The 22,806-nt window shown below is 45.0% G+C and overlaps 1 protein-coding gene across 3 annotated transcripts in view; it reads right to left on the minus strand.

Moving 5' to 3' along the window:
- Positions 1 to 4,166: 4,166 nt before the first annotated feature.
- The window catches only part of SLCO2B1 (solute carrier organic anion transporter family member 2B1), a 191,017-nt gene continuing 172,377 nt past the window's right edge, over positions 4,167 to 22,806 (minus strand). For all 3 annotated transcript variants that reach the window (XM_068266579.1, XM_068266580.1, XM_068266581.1), the window contains exons 12-15: positions 21,359 to 21,528; positions 19,236 to 19,300; positions 17,311 to 17,431; positions 4,167 to 5,616 (exon numbers count right to left, since the gene is read on the minus strand). In XM_068266579.1, the coding sequence (XP_068122680.1) occupies positions 5,460 to 5,616; positions 17,311 to 17,431; positions 19,236 to 19,300; positions 21,359 to 21,528 (513 nt within the window). In that variant the 3' untranslated portion in view covers positions 4,167 to 5,459. The remainder of the gene's footprint in view (positions 5,617 to 17,310; positions 17,432 to 19,235; positions 19,301 to 21,358; positions 21,529 to 22,806) is intronic.

Raw genomic sequence — 22,806 nt, forward strand, 5'->3', positions numbered from 1 at the left:
CAGCGGCCTGGCAGATAAGGAACCGACAGAATCGCTCTAAAGATTGATTTCCACTATTTGGTTTTCAGGCCTTTAATCTGTCTCCCTGTGGATTGTCCTTCCGCCGCGATCCGTCTCTGATTCCTTTCGCGGCCATAGTCTCCCCCAGCACTGATTGGAACGTTAACCTTCACCGTGTCACGATGGCTTTACCAAATCGCAACATCTGGCGCCATCTATATATTTCCGTGCAGCTGGGCTCGGGGATATTAAACCATCAGGCCCCTCGCCACCGATGACCGTCACCACAGAGATTTACAAGACGTTTTCCTAGCGCAATAAAAAATAATTGCTCCGCCATCTGCTCCGTCCTGTAAATTGAGGGCAGAAGAGTGACTGTGTTCCCAGGCAAAGATGTTTATATGCAAAATGATAGCTTCGTGATGTAAGCGATCATATGTTACCCCTTTCACATACGACACCAGGTTTCTGCAGCTAAAAATCCTGGCTTACAATAATGATCACATCTCCAAAATAGCATTAAAGGGAACCTTAACTCAACTGTGAAAAAGAGTTTCACTTACCTGGGACTTCTACCAGCCCCCTGCAGCCACCCTGTGCCCTCGACATCCTGGAACGATGCTCTGGTTCTCCACAGTGGCTAAGTTTCATTTTTGGAGCCACTGCACCTACGTGGCCCTGGCCGAGCGCATCATCGCTTTCGCTGACATCATGACTCCAAGAGAAATCTCGTAGTGAGCATGCGCAGGATGGGGACTGCGGCGTCAGTGAGAGCGAGGATATGGGCAGCCAGGGTCGTGCAGGCGCAGTGCCAAAAACAAAACATAGCCACTGCGGTAGACCGGAGCATCGTCCCAGGACGTCGAGGGAACAGGACAGCTGCAGGAGGCTGGTAGAAGCCCCAGTTAAGTTTCCCTATAAGAGTTAGGGTCCTTTTACACTGTTGGGGTGCGATTTCGAACACTACCGATTCAGAGGAAACGTTGCACTGCGCAATATAGCCGTGGTGCCACCGAAGAAAAATGAACATGAGCTTTCCAGTGCACTTCTGGCATTATCAGACATCAGGGTAGGAAGCTTGCGCAGGGGAGGGTGCTTAAGGGTCAGGCGTCAGATCTGAAGTTCTGGGGGGGGGGGGGGGGGGGTGTTAGGGTTTGGCAGCAGCTAGGAAGTTTGTGCAGGGGGGGGGGGGGTTGGCATCAGGTAGGAAGTTTGTGTTGTTGTGTGTGTGGGCAGGGCCGGTTCTAGGCTTTTTGCTGCCCAAGGCAAACTTGTGAGGATGCTTCCCCCCCCCCCCCCCAATTTGGGATGGTCGCACAGCACCCGACCATTACTCTGCTTCATTTAATGTTCTCACATGACATGCTGCAGCTCAACAGAGTAGCACACTGGCTGAATGGCTGCGAGTCTGTGAGAAACAAACTTTTCACCCTCTGCCAGTCGACTGTCCTCCATTCCTCCTCAGTCAGGAGAGCAGTGCCACCTCCTCCCTTATGCTGTGCAAGTCAAATGAAACACTGCTGCTCTCCTGCCTACCCCCTCCTTACTCACTGCCAGACTCCTCACACAGCACAACAAGCTGCTTTTCCCAATGCTGCTCTTCAGCCTCCCCCCTCCTCACTCACTGTCAGACTCCTCACACAGCACAACAAGCTGCTTTTCCCAAATGATGCGCTCCTGTCTCCCCCCTCCTCACTCACTGTCAGACTCCTCACGCAGCACAACCAACAAGCTGCTTTTCCCAAATGATGCTCTCCTGCCTCCACCCCCCCCCCTCACTCACTGTCAGACTCCTCACACAGCACAACCAACAAGCTGCTTTTCCCCAATGATGCTCTCCTGCCCCCCCCCCTCCTCACTCACTGGCAGACTCCTCACACAGCACAACAAGCTGCTTTTCCCTAATGATGCTCTCCTGCCTCCCCCCCTCCTCACTCACTGTCAGACTCCTCACACAGCACAACAAGCTGCTTTTCCCCAATGATGCTCTCCTGCCTCACCCCTCTTCACTCACTGTCAGACTCCTCACACAGCACAACAAGCTGCTTTTCCCAAATGATGCTCTCCTGTCTCCCCCCTCCTCACTCACTGTCAGACTCCTCACACAGCACAACCAACAAGCTGCTTTTCCCAAATGATGCTCTCCTGCCTTCAACCCCCCCCCCCTCACTCACTGTCAGACTCCTCACACAGCACAACCAACAAGCTGCTTTTCCCCAATGATGCTCTCCTGCCTCCCCCCCTCCTCACTCACTGTCAGACTCCTCACACAGCACAACAAGCTGCTTTTCCCCAATGATGACCTCTTCACCTCGCTCTCCTCTCGCTTCTCCTCCTACTCGGACTGCATGCTGTTAGTGTAAACACAGGACAAACATGCCGCCCCTGTAATATCTGCACCTGATGCAAGTGTTTCACCTTGCTTCATGAGAGAACCGGCCCTGTGTGTGGGGGTTAGAGTTAGGCATCAGCTAGGAAGTTAATGCAGGGGGACGGTTAGGGTTAGGCGTCAGGGGGGGAGGGGGGAGGGGGTTAGATTTATCCACAGTAATATATCGGTATTAATTACTAATGTTTTACTATCGGGATTCCTAGGCGCCCAAATTTCCAATGCCTCTTTTTTCGATGTACGCCTTGAGTCCTCTCTCTCTCTCTGGAACTCCCGTGGAGTCCTGAAAAAAACATAGTTCAGAAAACCTGCATAAGCCACTGGCGCCCAGCAACGAGAGCAATGGCAGAGGGCCCAGGGGTAAAGAGGGCCCCACCTCTCGCTATCTCCCTCCATCCAAAGAGCAGAGCAGCACAAATATCTCCTTCAGCGGCGGGTCCTCTCGTCTCCTCCTCACTGCAGCCCCTCAATGCGCAGCAGTGTTCTCCTGTACTATAAGTGAATCGCTAATACTCTGAACTTCCAAGCAAACAATGCAGGCTTTCACAGACATAAGTTATATGTATGTACTTTACACGACACGTACAATAAAGTTATATTCTTTATTGCATGTAAGAAGTTGTATAAAGTGCTATAAAACAGACAGTAGGTAATTTGTGACAGCTTCCACCAAAAACATGGATTCTATTATAAGAAACAGATTATATTTTCCTGTCTGCATCTGCAGTATGGATATCCCACCCCACCGCCCAACAGGCATTACCAAGTCCCATTTCCATGGGAGATGCAGTTAATGGAGGAGGGAGCTACACATGGAGTGGGAAGGGCTGTTGTACATAGATGATACACATGGAAGAGGGGGCTGCACATGAAATGGGAGGGGCTGCTGTACATGGATGTTACACATGGAAGAGGGGGCTGCACATGGAATGGGAAGGGGCTGCTGCACATGGATGTTACACATGGAAGAGGGGGTTGCACATGGAATGGGAGGGGCTGCTGTACATAGATGATACACATGGAAGAGGGGGCTGCACATGGAATGGGAAGGGGCTGCTGCACATGGATGTTACACATGGAAGAGGGGGTTGCACATGGAATGGGAAGGGGCTGCTGCACATGGATGATACACATGGAAGAGGGGGCTGCACATGGAATGGGAGGGGATACAGTATATGGATGATACACATGGAAGAAGGGGCTGCACATGGAATGGGAAGGGGCTGCTGCACATGGATGTTACACATGGAAGAGGGGGCTGCACATGGAATGGGAAGGGGCTGCTGCACATGGATGTTACACATGGAAGAGGGGGCTGCACATAGAATGGGAGGGGCTGCTGTACATGGATGTTACACATGGAAGAGGGGGCTGCACATGGAAATGGGAGGGGCTGCTGCACATGGATGTTACACATGGAAGAGGGGGCTGCACATGGAAATGGGAGGGGCTGCTGCCTGCTGCACATGGAGGGGGAGAAACAACAAAGCCGACATGGTAGCAGAAAGAGATAGATGTGGGCTGTGTACAGTCACTCCCTCTGCACAGGTGTTCCCTTTGGAAGCTTATTGATCCGTCACTTGTCAGACTAGAACTCTCATGACCCAGATAAGTCTTAATTTATATTCTCTTCAGTTACTCACTTTTAGTAAATCATCCTCATAGTGTTATTATGGCATCAGTGGAAAGCATATACACAATGTTAATAAAAGTGCAAAGTTAACATAGTAGACTCCCCCCCCCCCCCCCCTAGACTCAATCCCCCCTCCCCCCTTACATGTTCTAAAACATATACAAAAAATCTAATATATAGTCTGTGCAAGTGGTCATTCAATCATTCAACCCCATTAACTCAAAGTCTTCACATTGATACCAAACCCATCAACAAATTTCATGACAGGTCCTCCAGATTGGCTTTCTATTGCGTACAGACGGACACCGATAAGTATAAAAAATGTAGTACAAAAAAGGCCATCTTCGGTCTAGCATATATTGCATCGATAATAGAACGTCTGCCCTTCAATGAAACAAAAGTTTGACTTTCTATAGTAATTATGGCTTGGTGAATAATTTTGGTCCATGCAGAACATAATTATAGTACATTGTCAATCCAGTATCTCTTCAGTAACAGCCTAATTAGCGATGGCAGAAGTCTAAGTCTGTTCTGTTTGTGGAACCTAATCTCCATTGAACTTGTGCCATTGGGTGTACAGTAGAACCATATCCTTCATGGTATGGGATGAACTCTGCAGATATTGAGCAATCTTGGTTCCTGTGGAAAAGGAAGCCATATAAACAGGATCCGCCTTCTCAGTAGCCTGAAATCTTCATGTTTAAGAAGAGGATGATCACCAAATATGACTCGGTTTGGAAAAAGAACTCAGAGACGTTGAGGTCAGGCCACCAAGAGTTGTGTTCTTCTCATTCAATCACATGTCCACCATGTTTATGAACAGTATGTTATTTCTTGAGAATGTAATGAAGCCAACTAGCCATAAGAAGGCACAACTACCGACGGCGGTATTCTCCCGCACGGGTTCCCCTTACCGACAGCCTGTTCATGAATGATAGCCAATGCCTTTAAAACACACTGTCCTGTTTCTGAAAAAAAATATTTTTGGCTTAATAGACTGTCTGGGAGTGACTTATTTTAGGAGGTTGAGGACCTTTAAACTCCTTATGTTTTTGGTTTTTATTTTTAAATCTTTTTATTCTCTTGGACACCTCCTACCATTTCTAGTTTCTAGTTTAATTTCTCATTTAGTTTGTGGGCTACAAAGTTGTCTTCTGGTTCCAGCTGAACTTTGATCAGGTTTTTCTAAACCGGCAAAGCCAGAAATACATTAATTCGTTGAATTTACGCCAACGGGTGTAGGCCAAAAAACTCCATGACTTGGCATACTATCTCCAGGTATTGTGCAATGATGGTTTACATGGAAGAAGAGGCGACGTGCACCTCTCAGTGTATTACCACTCTGGGTCCAAAAGTCTTCCCACACGTGGAGAAAGTCATCCCCAGATTAGTCTCCATTTGAAAAAAGGCCTGAAGTATTTTAACGCTATGGTCAGTTCAGATCTTAACACTTGCTTTCTTCTCATTCAGTTTGTGGGCCTCTGGGCTGTCCTCTGCTTCCAGCTGAGCTTTCTCTTGGCGACGCAGTACAAAGTAAACCGCTATGAAGAGGATCAATGCTCCCACCTCAAAGAGGATCTGTAACCCGATGTATCTAGATAAACAAAAAAAGAGAATAAGGGTTAACAACGCTGGATAGATGACAAGTAGAGATAAATAATGTGCTGTCTAATATGCAAACCTCCACAGAGCTAAAGTACAGTGACCAGATTTTTCTTGGCTCAACTTGGGATTAGGAAGGGTTGGGGTGCTAGTGTGGCGCGCAAAGCGTGCCGCGCCCAAAATGGGTGTGTCCATGACCACGGTGGGAAAATGGGCATGTCCATGACATGGTGTGGCCTGTAATGTAACTCTGAGGCAGTGGGCCAGAGTTTCCTCCAAAAACACAGATAGGCATAGTGACCCTAAAGGTAATTAGGCAATGTTCCCCAAACACATAAGAAAGCAGTGTTCCCACAATGATGTGGTGAAATGGGAGATTTGCATTATGGATGTCAGTCCATGACATGACTATGTACTCTGTAAAGTGCTGTAGAAGATGCAAGTGCTACATCTATATATATATAAAAGTGTGTGTGTGTGTGTGTGTGTGTGTGTGTGTGTGTGTGTGTGTGTGTGTGTGTGTGTGTGTGTGTGTGTGTGTGTGTGTGTGTGTGTGTGTGTGTGTGTGTGTGTGTGTGTGTGTGTGTGTGTGTGTGTGTGTGTGTGTGTGTGTGTGTGTGTGTGCGCGCCGCGATCACGGGAAAACGGCTTGACCGATTTGAACGAAACTTGGTACACAGATCCCTTATTACCTGGGATGATATGTTCTGGGGGTCTCGCGGCCCCCCTGCACACGTGGGCGGAGCTACAAACAGCAAATCAGTTTCCACCCATTCAAGTCAATGAAAAAAATGTAAAAGGCTGCCATTCTCACAGCAATCAAGCCAGAGTCCCCACACTTGGCACAGTTGGTCACTTGGTGACCGAGGTTACAAATCCAGGAAAAGTGGGCGGAGCATAAAACAGCCAATCAAATTTCAGCCGTTCATCTTAAATGGGAAAATGTAAACTGCAGCCATTCTTAGACTATTAATTGCAGGGTTCTCAAACTTGCCACACTTGGTCACTGGGTGGATGTGATTAAGATTCAAGAAAATGGGTGGAGCCTACAACAGCCAATCAAAATTCACATATTGATTTTCAAGGGGAATATTTAAACTGCTGCTATTCTTACACTTTTAATGGCAGAGGCTTCAAACTTGCTACAGTCGGTCATTGGGTCCAAATTCACTAAAGGGGCGGGGCCACATACAGCCAATCAGATTTCCTTGGTGGATAAACTGCTTCCATTCACACATTTTTAAAGCCAGCAACCTCACAAACTTGGTCATTGAGTGACTGTGTGTCAAGGTTACAAAAAGTGGGCGGAGCCAAAACAACATACTGGGAAAATATAAACTGCAGCCATTCTTACATCGTTAATGGCAGGGTTCTCAAACTTTGCACAGTTGGTCATTGGGTGACAGATTAAGATTTTGGAAGGTGGGTGGAGCCTACAACAGCCAATAAAAATTCACCTGTTGATTTTCAAAGGAAATATTTCATCTGCTACCATTCTCTTATACTGGTAAAAGCAGATGCCTCAAACCTGGTACAGTTGGTCACTGGGTGACTAGGGTCCAAATTCAGGAAGGGGGCGGAGCCATGAACAGCCAGATTTGTTTATTTTTCAATGGGAATATACAAAGTATTGATACCAAGGACCCCAAAGCTGATAAACTTGATAATTGAGTGACAGTATGTCAAGGTTAGAAAAAGTGGGCGGTGGCAACAACTTCATTTTTTACATTGCAGGGTTTCCAAACTTTACACAATTGGCCACTGGGTGACTGGGATGAATATTCAGAAATGTAGGTGGAGCCTACAACAGCCAATCAAAATGTACTTATTGATTTTCAAGGGGAATATTCACATTGCTACCATTCTTACACTGTTAGTGGCAGAGGCCTCAAACCTGATACAGTCAGTCATTGGGTGACTGGGGTCCAAAATCACTAAAGGGGTGGAGCCACAAACAGCCAATCAGATATTTTAGATTGATTTCAGCCATTCTGTTATTGGCAGGGTTCTCAAACGTGACACAGTTGGCCACTGGGTGACTGGGACTAATATTCAGAAAAGTGGGTGGAGCCTACAGCAGCCAATCAAAATTCACCTTTTTTTACATTGCAGGGTTTTTTACATTGCAGGGTTCCCAAACTTTACACAATTGGCCACTGGGTGACTGGGATGAATATTCAGAAATGTGGGTGGAGCCTACAACAGCCAATCAAAATGTACTTATTGATTTTCAAGGGGAATATTTACATTGCTGCCATTCATGCACTTTTAATGGCAAAGGCCTAACATCTGCTACAGTCAGTCACTGGGAGACTGGGGTTTAAATTCTAAAGGGAGCGGGCCAAAAACAGCCAATCAGATTTGTTTGATTTCAATGGTAAAATGCAACTTATTGATGCCAAAGACAGCAAAGCTCATAAATTTGGTCATTAAACAGACACTGAAGCAAAAAAAATATATGATATAATGAATTGGTTGTGTACTATGAATAATTACTAGAAGATTAGCAGCAAAGAAAATATTCTCATATTTTTATTTTCAGGTATATAGTGTTTTTTTCTAACATTGCATCACTCTATAATATGTGCAGATTACACAACACTCAGCATTCAAAATGAGTCTTTCAGAGCAGTCTGTGAAGTAATGACCTCTCCTCTAGCAGAGGAAAAGTAAACAGTTCAATTACAGTTGAGATAATAAAAGTCAGATAACAGCCCTCTCCACCACTAAGTTAGTCGGAGAGCTTAATAGCTTTTTTGCATAGAGATAACAACTGGAGTTTCTCAACTCTTCCTGTACTGGAAACAATTAGACTGATGTATCTGATCTTAATGTTTTTTTTTCTTAGCTGTACTACACATACAAATCATAATATCATCATTTTTTTTTCGCTTCAGTGTCTCTTTAAGTGACTGTATGTCAACATTAGAAATAGTGGGCGGAGCCAAAAACAACTAACTTTTTACATGGGGAAATGTAAACTGCAGCTTTTCTTACACTGTTAATGGCAGGGTTCTCAAACTTCACACAGTTGGTCACTGGGTGACTAGGATTAATATTAGGAAAAGCAGGTGGAGCCTACAAGAGCCAATCAACATTCACCTATTGATTTTTAAGGGGAATATTGAAACTGCAGCCATTCTCACACTGTTAATAGCAGAGGCCTCAAACCTGCAACAGTCGGTCGTTAAGTGTTTGGGGTTCAAATTCAGCAAAGGGCGGAGCCAGATTTCTTTGCTGCATAAACTGCTTCCATTAGCACAATTTTGATGCCAGGAACCCAAAAGCTCACAAACTTGGTCATTGAGTAGTGACTGTGTGTCCAGGTTACAAAAAGTGGGTGGAGTTAAAAACAGATTTTTCTGGGAAATTGTAAACTGCAGTCCTTCTTCACTGTTAATTCTCAAACTTAGCATAGCTGGTTACTGGGTGACTGGGATTAATATTCAGAAAAGTGGGTGGAGCCTAAAATGCCAATCAAAAATCACATGTCACTTTTCAAGGAGAATATTAAAATTGCTGCCATTCTTGCACTGTTAATGGCACAAGCCTCATACCTGGTACAGTTGGTCATTGGGTCACTGAGGTTCAAATTCAGAAAAGGGGACAGAGCCACAAACAGTGAATCAGATTTGTTTCATTTCATGGGAAAATACAAATTATTGATGCCAAGGACCCCAAAACTCACAAACTTGGGCATTGAGTAGTGACTTTGTGTCCAGGTTACAAAAAGTGGGCGGAGCCAAAAACAACATTCACTGGGAAAGTGTAAACTGCAGCCCTTCTTACACTGTTTATTTCAGGGTTCCCAATCTTTGCCCAGATGGTCACTGAGTGACTGAGATTAATATTCAGGGAAGTGGGTGGAGCCTATAATAGCCAATCAAAATTCACATATTGATTTTCAAGGGGAATATTTAAACTGCTGCTATTCTTACACTTTTAATGGCAGAGGCTTCAAACTTGCTACAGTCGGTCATTGGGTCCAAATTCACTAAAGGGGCGGGGCCACATACAGCCAATCAGATTTCCTTGGTGGATAAACTGCTTCCATTCACACATTTTTAAAGCCAGCAACCTCACAAACTTGGTCATTGAGTGACTGTGTGTCAAGGTTACAAAAAGTGGGCGGAGCCAAAACAACATACTGGGAAAATATAAACTGCAGCCATTCTTACATCGTTAATGGCAGGGTTCTCAAACTTTGCACAGTTGGTCATTGGGTGACAGATTAAGATTTTGGAAGGTGGGTGGAGCCTACAACAGCCAATAAAAATTCACCTGTTGATTTTCAAAGGAAATATTTCATCTGCTACCATTCTCTTATACTGGTAAAAGCAGATGCCTCAAACCTGGTACAGTTGGTCACTGGGTGACTAGGGTCCAAATTCAGGAAGGGGGCGGAGCCATGAACAGCCAGATTTGTTTATTTTTCAATGGGAATATACAAAGTATTGATACCAAGGACCCCAAAGCTGATAAACTTGATAATTGAGTGACAGTATGTCAAGGTTAGAAAAAGTGGGCGGTGGCAACAACTTCATTTTTTACATTGCAGGGTTTCCAAACTTTACACAATTGGCCACTGGGTGACTGGGATGAATATTCAGAAATGTAGGTGGAGCCTACAACAGCCAATCAAAATGTACTTATTGATTTTCAAGGGGAATATTCACATTGCTACCATTCTTACACTGTTAGTGGCAGAGGCCTCAAACCTGATACAGTCAGTCATTGGGTGACTGGGGTCCAAAATCACTAAAGGGGTGGAGCCACAAACAGCCAATCAGATATTTTAGATTGATTTCAGCCATTCTGTTATTGGCAGGGTTCTCAAACGTGACACAGTTGGCCACTGGGTGACTGGGACTAATATTCAGAAAAGTGGGTGGAGCCTACAGCAGCCAATCAAAATTCACCTTTTTTTACATTGCAGGGTTTTTTACATTGCAGGGTTCCCAAACTTTACACAATTGGCCACTGGGTGACTGGGATGAATATTCAGAAATGTGGGTGGAGCCTACAACAGCCAATCAAAATGTACTTATTGATTTTCAAGGGGAATATTTACATTGCTGCCATTCATGCACTTTTAATGGCAAAGGCCTAACATCTGCTACAGTCAGTCACTGGGAGACTGGGGTTTAAATTCTAAAGGGAGCGGGCCAAAAACAGCCAATCAGATTTGTTTGATTTCAATGGTAAAATGCAACTTATTGATGCCAAAGACAGCAAAGCTCATAAATTTGGTCATTAAACAGACACTGAAGCAAAAAAAATATATGATATAATGAATTGGTTGTGTACTATGAATAATTACTAGAAGATTAGCAGCAAAGAAAATATTCTCATATTTTTATTTTCAGGTATATAGTGTTTTTTTCTAACATTGCATCACTCTATAATATGTGCAGATTACACAACACTCAGCATTCAAAATGAGTCTTTCAGAGCAGTCTGTGAAGTAATGACCTCTCCTCTAGCAGAGGAAAAGTAAACAGTTCAATTACAGTTGAGATAATAAAAGTCAGATAACAGCCCTCTCCACCACTAAGTTAGTCGGAGAGCTTAATAGCTTTTTTGCATAGAGATAACAACTGGAGTTTCTCAACTCTTCCTGTACTGGAAACAATTAGACTGATGTATCTGATCTTAATGTTTTTTTTTCTTAGCTGTACTACACATACAAATCATAATATCATCATTTTTTTTTCGCTTCAGTGTCTCTTTAAGTGACTGTATGTCAACATTAGAAATAGTGGGCGGAGCCAAAAACAACTAACTTTTTACATGGGGAAATGTAAACTGCAGCTTTTCTTACACTGTTAATGGCAGGGTTCTCAAACTTCACACAGTTGGTCACTGGGTGACTAGGATTAATATTAGGAAAAGCAGGTGGAGCCTACAAGAGCCAATCAACATTCACCTATTGATTTTTAAGGGGAATATTGAAACTGCAGCCATTCTCACACTGTTAATAGCAGAGGCCTCAAACCTGCAACAGTCGGTCGTTAAGTGTTTGGGGTTCAAATTCAGCAAAGGGCGGAGCCAGATTTCTTTGCTGCATAAACTGCTTCCATTAGCACAATTTTGATGCCAGGAACCCAAAAGCTCACAAACTTGGTCATTGAGTAGTGACTGTGTGTCCAGGTTACAAAAAGTGGGTGGAGTTAAAAACAGATTTTTCTGGGAAATTGTAAACTGCAGTCCTTCTTCACTGTTAATTCTCAAACTTAGCATAGCTGGTTACTGGGTGACTGGGATTAATATTCAGAAAAGTGGGTGGAGCCTAAAATGCCAATCAAAAATCACATGTCACTTTTCAAGGAGAATATTAAAATTGCTGCCATTCTTGCACTGTTAATGGCACAAGCCTCATACCTGGTACAGTTGGTCATTGGGTCACTGAGGTTCAAATTCAGAAAAGGGGACAGAGCCACAAACAGTGAATCAGATTTGTTTCATTTCATGGGAAAATACAAATTATTGATGCCAAGGACCCCAAAACTCACAAACTTGGGCATTGAGTAGTGACTTTGTGTCCAGGTTACAAAAAGTGGGCGGAGCCAAAAACAACATTCACTGGGAAAGTGTAAACTGCAGCCCTTCTTACACTGTTTATTTCAGGGTTCCCAATCTTTGCCCAGATGGTCACTGAGTGACTGAGATTAATATTCAGGGAAGTGGGTGGAGCCTATAATAGCCAATCAAAATTCCCCTGTTGATTTTCAAGTGGAATATTTAAATTGCTGCCATTTTTACCCCGTAATAGCAGATGCCTCAAACCTGCTACAGTCGGTCATTGGGTGACTGGGGTTCAAATGCTGGAGAGGGGTGGAGCCACAAACAGCCTATCTGATTTGTTTAATTTCTATGGGAATATACAAATTATTGATGCCAAGGACCCCAAAGCTCACAAACTTGGTCATTGACTGTTTGGGTGTTAGGGTTAGAAAGTGGGCGGAGCCAACACCAGTCAAATACATACCCGGGCAACGCCGGGTCATCAGTGGGTGGAGACAAATACAAATTTCACTGGGAAAATGTAAACTGCAGCCATTCTGTTAATGGCAGGGTTTTTAAACTTTGCACAGTTGGTGACTGGGTGAATGGGATTAATATTCAAAAAAGTGGGTGGAGTCTACAAAAGTGAATCAAACTTCACCTGTTGCTTTTCAAAGGGAATATTTAATTGCTACCATTCTTGAACTGTTAATGGCACAGGCCTCAAACCTGGTACAGTTGGTTATTGGGTGACTGGGGTTCAAATTCAGAAAAGGGGGTGGAGCCACACACAGCCATTCAGATTTGTTTCATTTCAATGCAAATTATTGATACCAAAGACTGCAAAGCTCACAAACTTGGTCAGTGAGTAATTGTGTGTTAGGGCTGGAAAAAGTAGGTGGAGCCAACACCAGCCAAATACATACCCGGGCAACGCCGGGCAATCAGCTAGTAAATACATAATAATGATATGGCGGCACATTAGACTTTGACTATGGCCAGGATTAGATTGTGCGTTCTGCCAAGGACATGACTACATTCTCTGTAAAGGGCTGCCTTAGATGCCAGTGCTATATAAATACATAATAATATCGTTGGACATTAGACTATGACTATGGTAGGATTAGAAGCTGCTGATGCTACAGTATTAGCATACAATTTAATAATCATGAGCCCCCAAAATGCCAAATGCTGAAACAATATCCCCAAAGTTTCAAATGCAGTCTCATCAAATAATAACTGTAGCAACCGTTACCTCTGACACCTGAATTGCAATAAGAGTTACCTCCGACAAATGAAATGCAACTACCTTTACCTCTTACACATGAAATGCAGCAGAAAACGATTACTCCGACTCCTCAAACGGTAAATGAGGCACATTACCTCATGCAGCCACAGAGTCTCACGCCTGGGACACCCAGCAGCCAAAAGTGGGGCATAACCTGGGACACATTGCAGCCTGGGACAGGGGACCCTGAACCTGGGACGTGTCCCAGGTAAAACGGGACATCTGGTCAGGTTAGATAAAGAGGGGTTTACATTTTAAGCTAATCAAGCATCTTGTTACTGGTTACCTACAGTATGAGGTATCCCACAATGCACCACTCATAGCTCCCAACTGTCCCTGTTTCGGAGGGACAGTCCCTCTTTGAGCACCCAACCCCCCTGACCCTCTTTCTTCCTCATTTGTCCCTCTTTCAGGACCGATGTACAGATCTATGTAGATATATGTATTTTTCTACAGTACTAAAAAAAGTGTTTAATTAACTCTAAACTTTATTCCCATCCTTTGAATTGATCTATTTCTTATTTTCAAATGTTAATATGAAGGAAAATGAACCAGGATAGAAAGGACCAGTGTGGTTTGAATTATAAAACAACATATTTTTCTTATAAAATCTTTAATGTATGTGTGACTAAGGGTATGGTGGGGGAGTGGTTATAGGTGTGGCTAAAGTGTCCCTCTTTCTGATCTCAAAAAGTTGGGAGGTATGCATCACTGCTGAATATGCAAATCATCTTTTTGTTGCCCTTAGAAGCTAAACACACCCCCAGAACGGCTGGAATGCAATGATGTGGCAGCTTGTTATATGTACAGAGGCATAATAATCCAACATTTATACAGACTGTTTCAGATTGGTTGATCCTCATCAGTGCATGGCATGGATTAATTTGGCTCTATGGGGTAGGACTAATGTAACACCCAGAGTTACAGACTGCCTAGCAAGCTCATGGTGAAGCAGAACTCCTGGGGGTGTGTAAGGGGCTGAAAGAGACCAAAAAGCATTACTTCTAAGATGGTATGAAAAACAGAAGGTATTTGTGATTATTCAGGCAGGGGTATAACAATAGCCCCTGCAAGGGATGCAGCCACAGGGGGGCTATCTCTGGGGCCCTCTAGGGCCATTTTTAGGGTAAGAAGGTGGTGCAGCACAAGAAGGGGGAGCAGAAGGCATAAACAGCAGCAGGGAGAGGAGCCCGACTCCCCCCCCCCCCCCCCCCAAAAAAAAAAAAAATCTCGGGCTACCATCAGTGCTTCCCCCCTCCACCAACAACAGCTGGGGGGAGGGGAGAATCCAAAGTTTTGCAGGAGGGCCCAGTGATTTCTAGTTACGCCTCTATATTCAGATTATGTCCGGACAATGGAAGAAAGCTTGGCGATGGCGCCATAGGGCTAAGAAGCTCACATCCTGAGAGCGGACTGCGGTATTGATTTCAATGTTTGTGCTTTGTTCTCCAGAGATAAACAGCAGGGACTCTGTTACCCGACCTCACAGCATCAGGCCGCGCTGCAAAACGCTCGCCGTGTTATTGAGATCCGAAGCGAGGAGCGGGAGTAATGGGAAACGCGAGAGCTGTGCTGCCACAAATATAAACATATAGAAACACAGATGTGCGTCCTCTGAATGGATTAAAGGCACAATGCAGCATTCCGGAAGGAAGGAGAGGAAAAGCAATTTATTTTCTCCGTTCAGTTTTATACATGGCAGGGATTAGTGGGGAACACTATTTCAGCCAGCTGACAACACTTGTATCTGCATATAAAATACTTATTTCCCAGTCTAAGTTAAGAACAGTGTGGAATGGCCACCATATAAAAAATATCCCCCAGCATGCACTGCCTGCATTCAGGTCTTCTCGTAAATACAGAATAGAACATGCAAATTCTCAATTGGCATTTTCTATTGAATCTGTTGCTTTTACGCAATTAAACTTTTCCTGCTACTCAGACAAGCTGATACGGCTTTTTGATGCATGCGGTGACAATCCCCTGTTTGTGCTGTTGAGCACCTGAGCACTACAGGAATACCTTAATTTGGGCACAGGAGACACAAATTAAAGCAAGGACAATTGTGGCTTCATTTCACTGCAATCAGACCATGGAAAATTGGGCACTGCAACAATGCCAATAGTAGAATATCAGTAAATTTACTGACACTCTTTTATTTAAAATGGCAATTGCTTCCGATATTTTGCCTATGCCTAACCCTCACCCCCCTGGTGGTGCAAAAAACAAACAAACAAACAAACAAAAAACTGCAAAAAGATGATAATTACCAGGTGTTGCCTGAATTTCTTTCCCCTTTGTCGCTGGCTTCAAAGCCATGAGAAAAAAAACAAACTGCTAAAGCGATCATTATCCGGTGTCGCCTGGCGCCTGAATTACCCTTTTGGTGCCGTGTTGCCGATATTTTCAAGTAAAGTCTATGGCGGGGCCCGATTTGTCCAGAAGCGGCATGTGCGAGATTTGAGGGACTAAAAAAGACCAAAAGGCCCTCCTACTAAAAAGCAACGGTCAGCGTAGTTTGCCTTCTTAAAGAGTAACTGTCGGGCATAAAATCAAAAATCAATGCTTTATTTTTATCTGGTAAACAAGTAATAAGGATGTTAATCAAGCAATCCAAAAGTTAAAATCACTATTACTTTTCTTGTTGATAAATGATCATTCCCCAGTTTACATGACTCTTATTTGGTACATAGAAAATTTGGTACACAAAAGAGAAGTTGCAGGGCATGCTGGGTTGTTGTTTTTTTTTGCTTCTCTACTTCCCCTCAGACTTAACTAATGCAGCCTGATTGGCTGAAGCCTCTTTCCCTCCTGTTTTCCCCTCCCACACCTCTGTTCCTCTCTGATTGGCCAAAATTTCTCAGGCTGAAACAATGCACTTTCTATAGTGAAGGGCAGGCAAATCAGGCAGAGGAGAGTAAGGGAGGAAATGACATCACGACTGGCTTCAAAATAGCCACAGTAAATATGGAAACTGTCTAGAATAGGATTCTCTACTTTTCCTTTATAAAATTTACAGGAATCATAACGTGGGCAGTGCAATACATCTGTTATGTAAGTAGAGTGAGTATTTATCTACTTATATATTTGTTTTTTTCTCCTGAGATAGTATGGCTGACAGCTCCTCTTTAAAATAAGATATTTTGGTATAATTCAGCTTTGGCTTCCCACAATGCATCATACCGAATATACAGTATGCATAAGCCTGGCTTCAAGGGCATAAAAAGACAATTTGCCTATTCAGTAGTGGTGCATTGTGGGAAGCCACAGCTGCTCACTTGTAGTTGAATTATTGCAAGTACCTTCTTTTTTAAGAAGGCAAACTTCACTGAACGTTGCTTTTTAGTAGGAGGGCGTTTCTGTCTCTTTTAGCCTCTTATACTTTGCTAGTGGCTTGGGTCACCCCGAGCTGCATGGTTAATTGGTAGTACTGGTCCAAGCCCTATCCCATAGAGCCATATTAATATCTGTCCTGCACTGAGAAGGACCAACAGTCTGAAACAGGCTGTCTGATGCAAGGTGGATGTGGTCTTGTTTATAAGCTATAGGCTTGAATCACAACAGCGGTTCTGGATATAAGCCTGGCTTCATGGGTGTGAAGAGATCATTTGCATATTCAGTAGTGGTGCATTGTGGGTAACCACAGTTACACTCTTAAATCTGAATTATTGCAAATACCTTCTGTTTTAAGAAGGCAAATGATAGCAATCAGATCTAATGGGACTATGTTGAAGCAGTGCATTAGGCACGTTTTTAAGCATGTTGAATGGAGTATATTGTATAGTATATTTATTGTCTTGTGAGAGTATAACCCTGAGCTCCTTGAGTTCAGCCAGCTGCTAGTGGCAGCAATCTGCAGTGCGACCACTGTGGATGTGGAAGGGGGTCACTTACCTCAATCTCAGCAGGTTATTATTGTAGTACTGGCAGGCCGCTTTGGATCCACACTTCTTCCCCCATAGGATGCAGGTGCTGTCAATCATACTGCCAAACATAACAGGACCCGGCAACCAGGCTGTAGGGACAAACAGAACAACATAAACTCAACAGAATGCAAGAGTGCAGTCTCACCTGCCAGGGAGTGCTGCCTGTACTGTTATTTGTTTTCATAATCTTTCCAATCTGCAGCTCATTGTCAGGCTAAAAGTCTAAAGGTGCGTACACAACTGTGATGGCTGTCACCCATTCTCCTTGAGCGACGTCACCGGGCTGTATAGATGATGACGCGTTCTGTTGCTATGGGAAAGGGGAGGGGCAGAGGGGAAATGCAGCGGCACGTATATGACATCACGCGGTGGGCAGGGTAGCAGCAAGCAAAATGGAGTTAGCCGTCACTCAGCAAGTTGACCCACCTGACGGATCGCTTGCAGAGTCCCATCCGGGGTTACTGTACACAAGCCTGAATATCGGCTGAGGCAGTCATTATTGGCCATCTCAGCCAACTTTGATCATGCGTGTCTACGTAGCTTTAGGGTGGCCATATATTACGCCATTTTGGCATCAATATCTGGCAGATTCGATCATGGTAATCGAATCTGGCAGCGATAGATGCTGCAACATGGCCATCCAATCAATCGTTACAATTGATTTCCAGCTGAATGGAAGGAAACTATTGATCCGGTATGGTTGAAAAATATGGGTTGAAAGGGTTCGATTGGGTGCGTGGTGGTAATAGCAACCGACGGACCCATGGCCGATTCCCCCCAAGTGTTGCCACTAACCCTCCCCACTCCCTGGTGAGTATTGCAGGCTGGCCTGTCACTCTAACGTAACACCCTGCCTGCATCTTTCTCCATTGTCGCCTTCCACCTGTACCACGTGGCAGAGGTGGAAGCGCTTAAACGATTTGGAAATCTGTCTGCAGTGTGTGGCAGGCAAGAGATCCCTCTCTGCTCAGATTCAATCAGGGATCGATCTATCTGATGGTCGATCTGGTGGCAGATAGAGAGATGTATAGGTACCTTAAAGCCTTGTTTACACAAACAAGGTCTGTTACCATTGAGACTCAATCACTTGGGCTGAGGCTGTACAGACGTGTCGTTAGCCTCCAGGCTACCAACACGTTCTGTCGCTATGGAGGGAGGCAGTGGGCCTATGGTGCAGTACCCAAAGGAGCAGCACGGACTGTGTGGGATGAGTAGAAGAAAATGTCCTTGGCTATTAGACACTAATAACTGTGGCTTGAAATTCAGCCAATTAAATGCCCTTCCTGCTCAGGCTATTGCAGACATGCCTAAGGGCCCGTTCAGATCACAAATGCGGATGGCCATGCGTGCGGAACGCAACGTGTGCGAACGCACGCCATCCGCGTTTGTGTGCATTGCGTGGCTGATCCCATCACTGAAAAGTGAATGGGACAGCCGCGCGTTTTTTACAAAATCTACGTGCAGCATGCGTTCCTGGACTGCACAGGTCCGGAACGCATGCAGTGTGAACATCAGACAGTGCACTCTATGCAATGTCTGATGTTGTGCGTGTCGGCTTCCTGCACGAGTTTCCAAAACGCGGCTGGAAACGCGTGCAGTGTGAACGGGCCCTAAGACTAGCCCTGTAGTGCCAACTCTCCATGCTGGCTACAGATGGTTAAATGGTCAAAGCATTTCATTTTTACTTGTGTTTTCCTGACAGCACCTTTGTTAGAGGTTCTGTGACCAGCAAAAAGCTAAGCCAATACAAGAATTATATTGTACACTGTATATAATATGGGACCGTGGAAGATTTGAGTTCTGTTGTCACTAGTTTTCCTATTTGAAGAAATTGAGGCATATTATACTTATTTCTAATAACAAGAACTGGAAAATAAAATGAATGAAAGTTACCCAGGATCCTTAGCAGCATGAAATGAATGCCGATTGCCAGAGACTTCTCTGCTGGATTCACACTCCTGCAACAGAAGAAAGAGCCACTTGTGAGAAATTCTCTCCCACTTCTCTGCTAACCTAATGGGAGCTGACATGGAGTTCCTGTGCTGTGAGGGACTTGTGACAATAACCTGTGCTCAGCTGCTGCACTTATACTTAAAGTGCTTAAAGTGTGCACTTGGGTGTTCATAAATGCGATCAATAATGGAATATACATGCATTATGTATTATATTTTTTAATCTCCTTTTAAAGTGTAGCTGAGGTGACATGTGACATGATGAGATAGACGTGTATGTACAGTACTAAACATATAAATAACTAGGCTGTGTTCCTTTTCTTATTTTTCTGCCTGAAAGAGTAAAGCTGGCCATACACTGGCCCGATTTGCCGCCGTTTCGACAGCAGATTCGATCACTGGGATCGAATCTGCTGTCAATCGTTCGCGCTACACGCCGAATTTCGATCCATTTCGTCCGATCCCGTCGATCGCTCGGTGCGGAAAATTACCGCCGATCGCCCGCGGGTAGGGAGTACGTCGCTAGCGGCGTTCGAGTACCCGACGACCGACGCAATAGAGCCGCATACATTACCTGCTCCGCCGGCACGACTACCCCCGGTCACCGCTGCTCCGTGTCCGCTCTGGTCTCCAGCATGCTTCAGTTCCTCCTGCCCGGCAGGAAGTTTAAACAGTAGAGGGCACTCTACTGTTTAAACTTCCTGCCGGGCAGGAAGAAGTAAAGCATGCTGGACCTGAAGACCAGAGCGGAGAAGACAGCGGAGACCTGGGGACTGGAGTCGCGCCGGCGGAGCAGGTAATGTATGCGGGCATGCAGGCGGGGGAGCGGCGGCAGCAGCAGCACCACCACAACAGATTGTGAACGGTTTCAGGCTGAAATCGGTTCACAATCTGTTTGCAGTAAAGGCAGCCATACGATCCCTCTCTGATCAGATTCGATCAGAGAGGGATCTATCTGTTGGTCGAATCTGATGGCAAATCGACCAGTGTATGGCTACCTTTACACATCAGGTATACATGTGGTAGTTTCTGCCCAGTCGGGACCTAGATGGACTATTAGGGCGTGTTCACTGCTAGGGAGTTTTTGCCTTTTTTTAAGCGCCAGCGATTTGCAAAATTGCCCTAAGAGCGCATGTGCAATGATTCCCTATGAGAGAGTTCACATCTGAGCGGTTCGATTCTGATGCACCCTCCAAAGCGCTACCTGTACCGTTTTAGGTGCGATTTGCCTCAATGGAAGCTATGGGAAATCATAAAACGCTTGAAAAAGAGCTTTGTATAGCGATGTCCCCGGCGCTTTTATGAATAAATACATTGTATTTATTATTTTCCGGGTCAAAGAGTTCACCTCCTGTCAGGAAGTGACAAAACAAATCACTGCGTAAGGGCCCTTTTCCACTATAGCGTTTGCGATTGCTGAATCGCAAAATCGCAAACCGCTAGTGATTTTCAAATCACTTGGGGAGCTGAACCGGACTGCCTCACCGCTAAGCGGAGATCTGCCGCTGTTCTTACCCTGGGATGTCGGGATTACAGGAAGTTTAAAGAAATCTTGCGACACCACAGAAGTGCGGTTTGAGCACTGACCATCCTAATAGAGCTGCAGGATAAGGTACTGTATTGCTCGATCTATCACCACTGTGCACAGGAAGGCTCTGCCTGGGAGATAACTGATTGCTTTTTGCGCTGAGATAATTTTGCGTACTTTGTCTTCCCTTTGGGCTTGGAGTCAGCCCCACCTTGTAGCTGCACTCATCCAGATTGGTTTGCGCTACTCTTTTGTACTCCCTTGGGCATCAGTTTCCCTTTTTCATGTGTTGCTCTCCATTTCAGCTTATTTTTTCATATGTATCTACTCCTCTTTCATGCTCAGGTGTCCCATTGGGCTGCCGCAGCTCAAGGGAAGACATGGGGCTTCATGACCTTCTCAGAAATCCAGCCTGGGAAGGGGGGGGCCTTAAATTGTTGCTGGAGGCTACATGATTTGTAGGTGCGCCCCTGCTACGCAGCGGTCTTTGTGGTAGCACCCATGTTTGCTCAGTTCAGGGATACTTGGAGCCATACCTGAGTATTATCATGAAGGACGGAGTCTGGGAGGTGCTGGCGATGATCCCGGCCAGGCAGGACAGGAACATGAAGGGCATGAAGAGGTGGTAGCATCCCGTCCCACAGGTCCCCGGAGTGGCCGTACCGCCGGAACCCTCCGGAGAGATGCAAAGGCACCTTGTGTAATTCTGTAACCAAAATATATACAATGGAAAGTTATGAATGAGGACCAGGTGCTGAAATATGAACTAATGTTGGTATAGAAGACATGAAATAACACAAAAATGCTGCAGGAAGGTCAAGCTGCTCAACCATCATTGCTACATCATTTTCCAAAACCAGCCCCGTTCCTAGGGGTGGGTGAGGCGAGTGTCCGCCCAGCGCTCAGTGAGAGACGGTAGAGCAGTGGATACACTGGGGAGAGGATGGCCTGACTCCTCCCTTTCTTCAGCCCCCCCCCCCCTCCCCGCCATGCTACCCCCTCCATTGCAGAGTTATAGCACAGCGGGGAGTCTCGTTGAAAAACTCACCTCCTTCTGGGCTCCAAAAGAGGTTCAGGTGCCGTCGGGCTCCTCTGTCTGCACCACCGCTCTCTACTTTTTGATTAGGAAGCACCTTTACCTGGCTAACCTATACTGGGCTACACACTTCTGATTTTTACTACAAACACAATATTTAGACCTTGTTTGAAACCTGGTTAATATTGGTGACTACCATGCGCTAGAGGGATTTCCCCAACACTTAAGCAGCGTGTATGACAGAGGGATCCCTCAAACCCTCAAGCAGTGTTAAATAGTTACAATTATATACGTCTAACACGCGCTACTGAAATCAATTCCCTTTATTGTTTACAGGTAAAAAGGATGTAGAAAAAGATATACATACAGGAGAGTATCATGCCCCAATCCATTCATCCATCCCACTCCGTTCCTTCATACACACCACTGAAGGGCCCTTCAGAAAAATATGCAATAAAAATTGTAAAAATATAATATAAAAAGTGTATATATACAAGTTTTTCTCAGAGTTAGGGGATATGGTGCTTCCTAATATGTTTGAATCCTGCCCCAGCAGTTACCTATATGAATATATAAGACTTGATAGAGACTCAGATCAATTAGACAGCCGTTCTAGTGGACCTCCCCCATTCGTATCCCGTGTTCCAGATACGGAATGTAGGTATCAGTCAGATCAATTGCTTAACAAGGGATTGTGCAAGTAACAGTCCTATATGGATCCTTATACACTCCACATACCCCTCCTGGTATTCAATCGTTTAGCCGGGAGCTCCGCTGTAGTCCGGTTCCCTCAGTGCTCTCACGCTGGCCTCCTAGTGTAGCGTGCGTCACTTCCGCTTTGCAAGTACAGAGCTTCGCTCACCACACTTCCTGCTCAGCGTAACTCTCGTGTGTGTTGGCTGTAGTTTTTCGGGTGACGTCACCACTCAAAGACAGACCTCTGGATCT

This window comes from Hyperolius riggenbachi, chromosome 2, assembly GCF_040937935.1.
Source record: "Hyperolius riggenbachi isolate aHypRig1 chromosome 2, aHypRig1.pri, whole genome shotgun sequence".
In the NCBI taxonomy this organism is placed as follows: Eukaryota; Metazoa; Chordata; class Amphibia; order Anura; family Hyperoliidae; genus Hyperolius; species Hyperolius riggenbachi.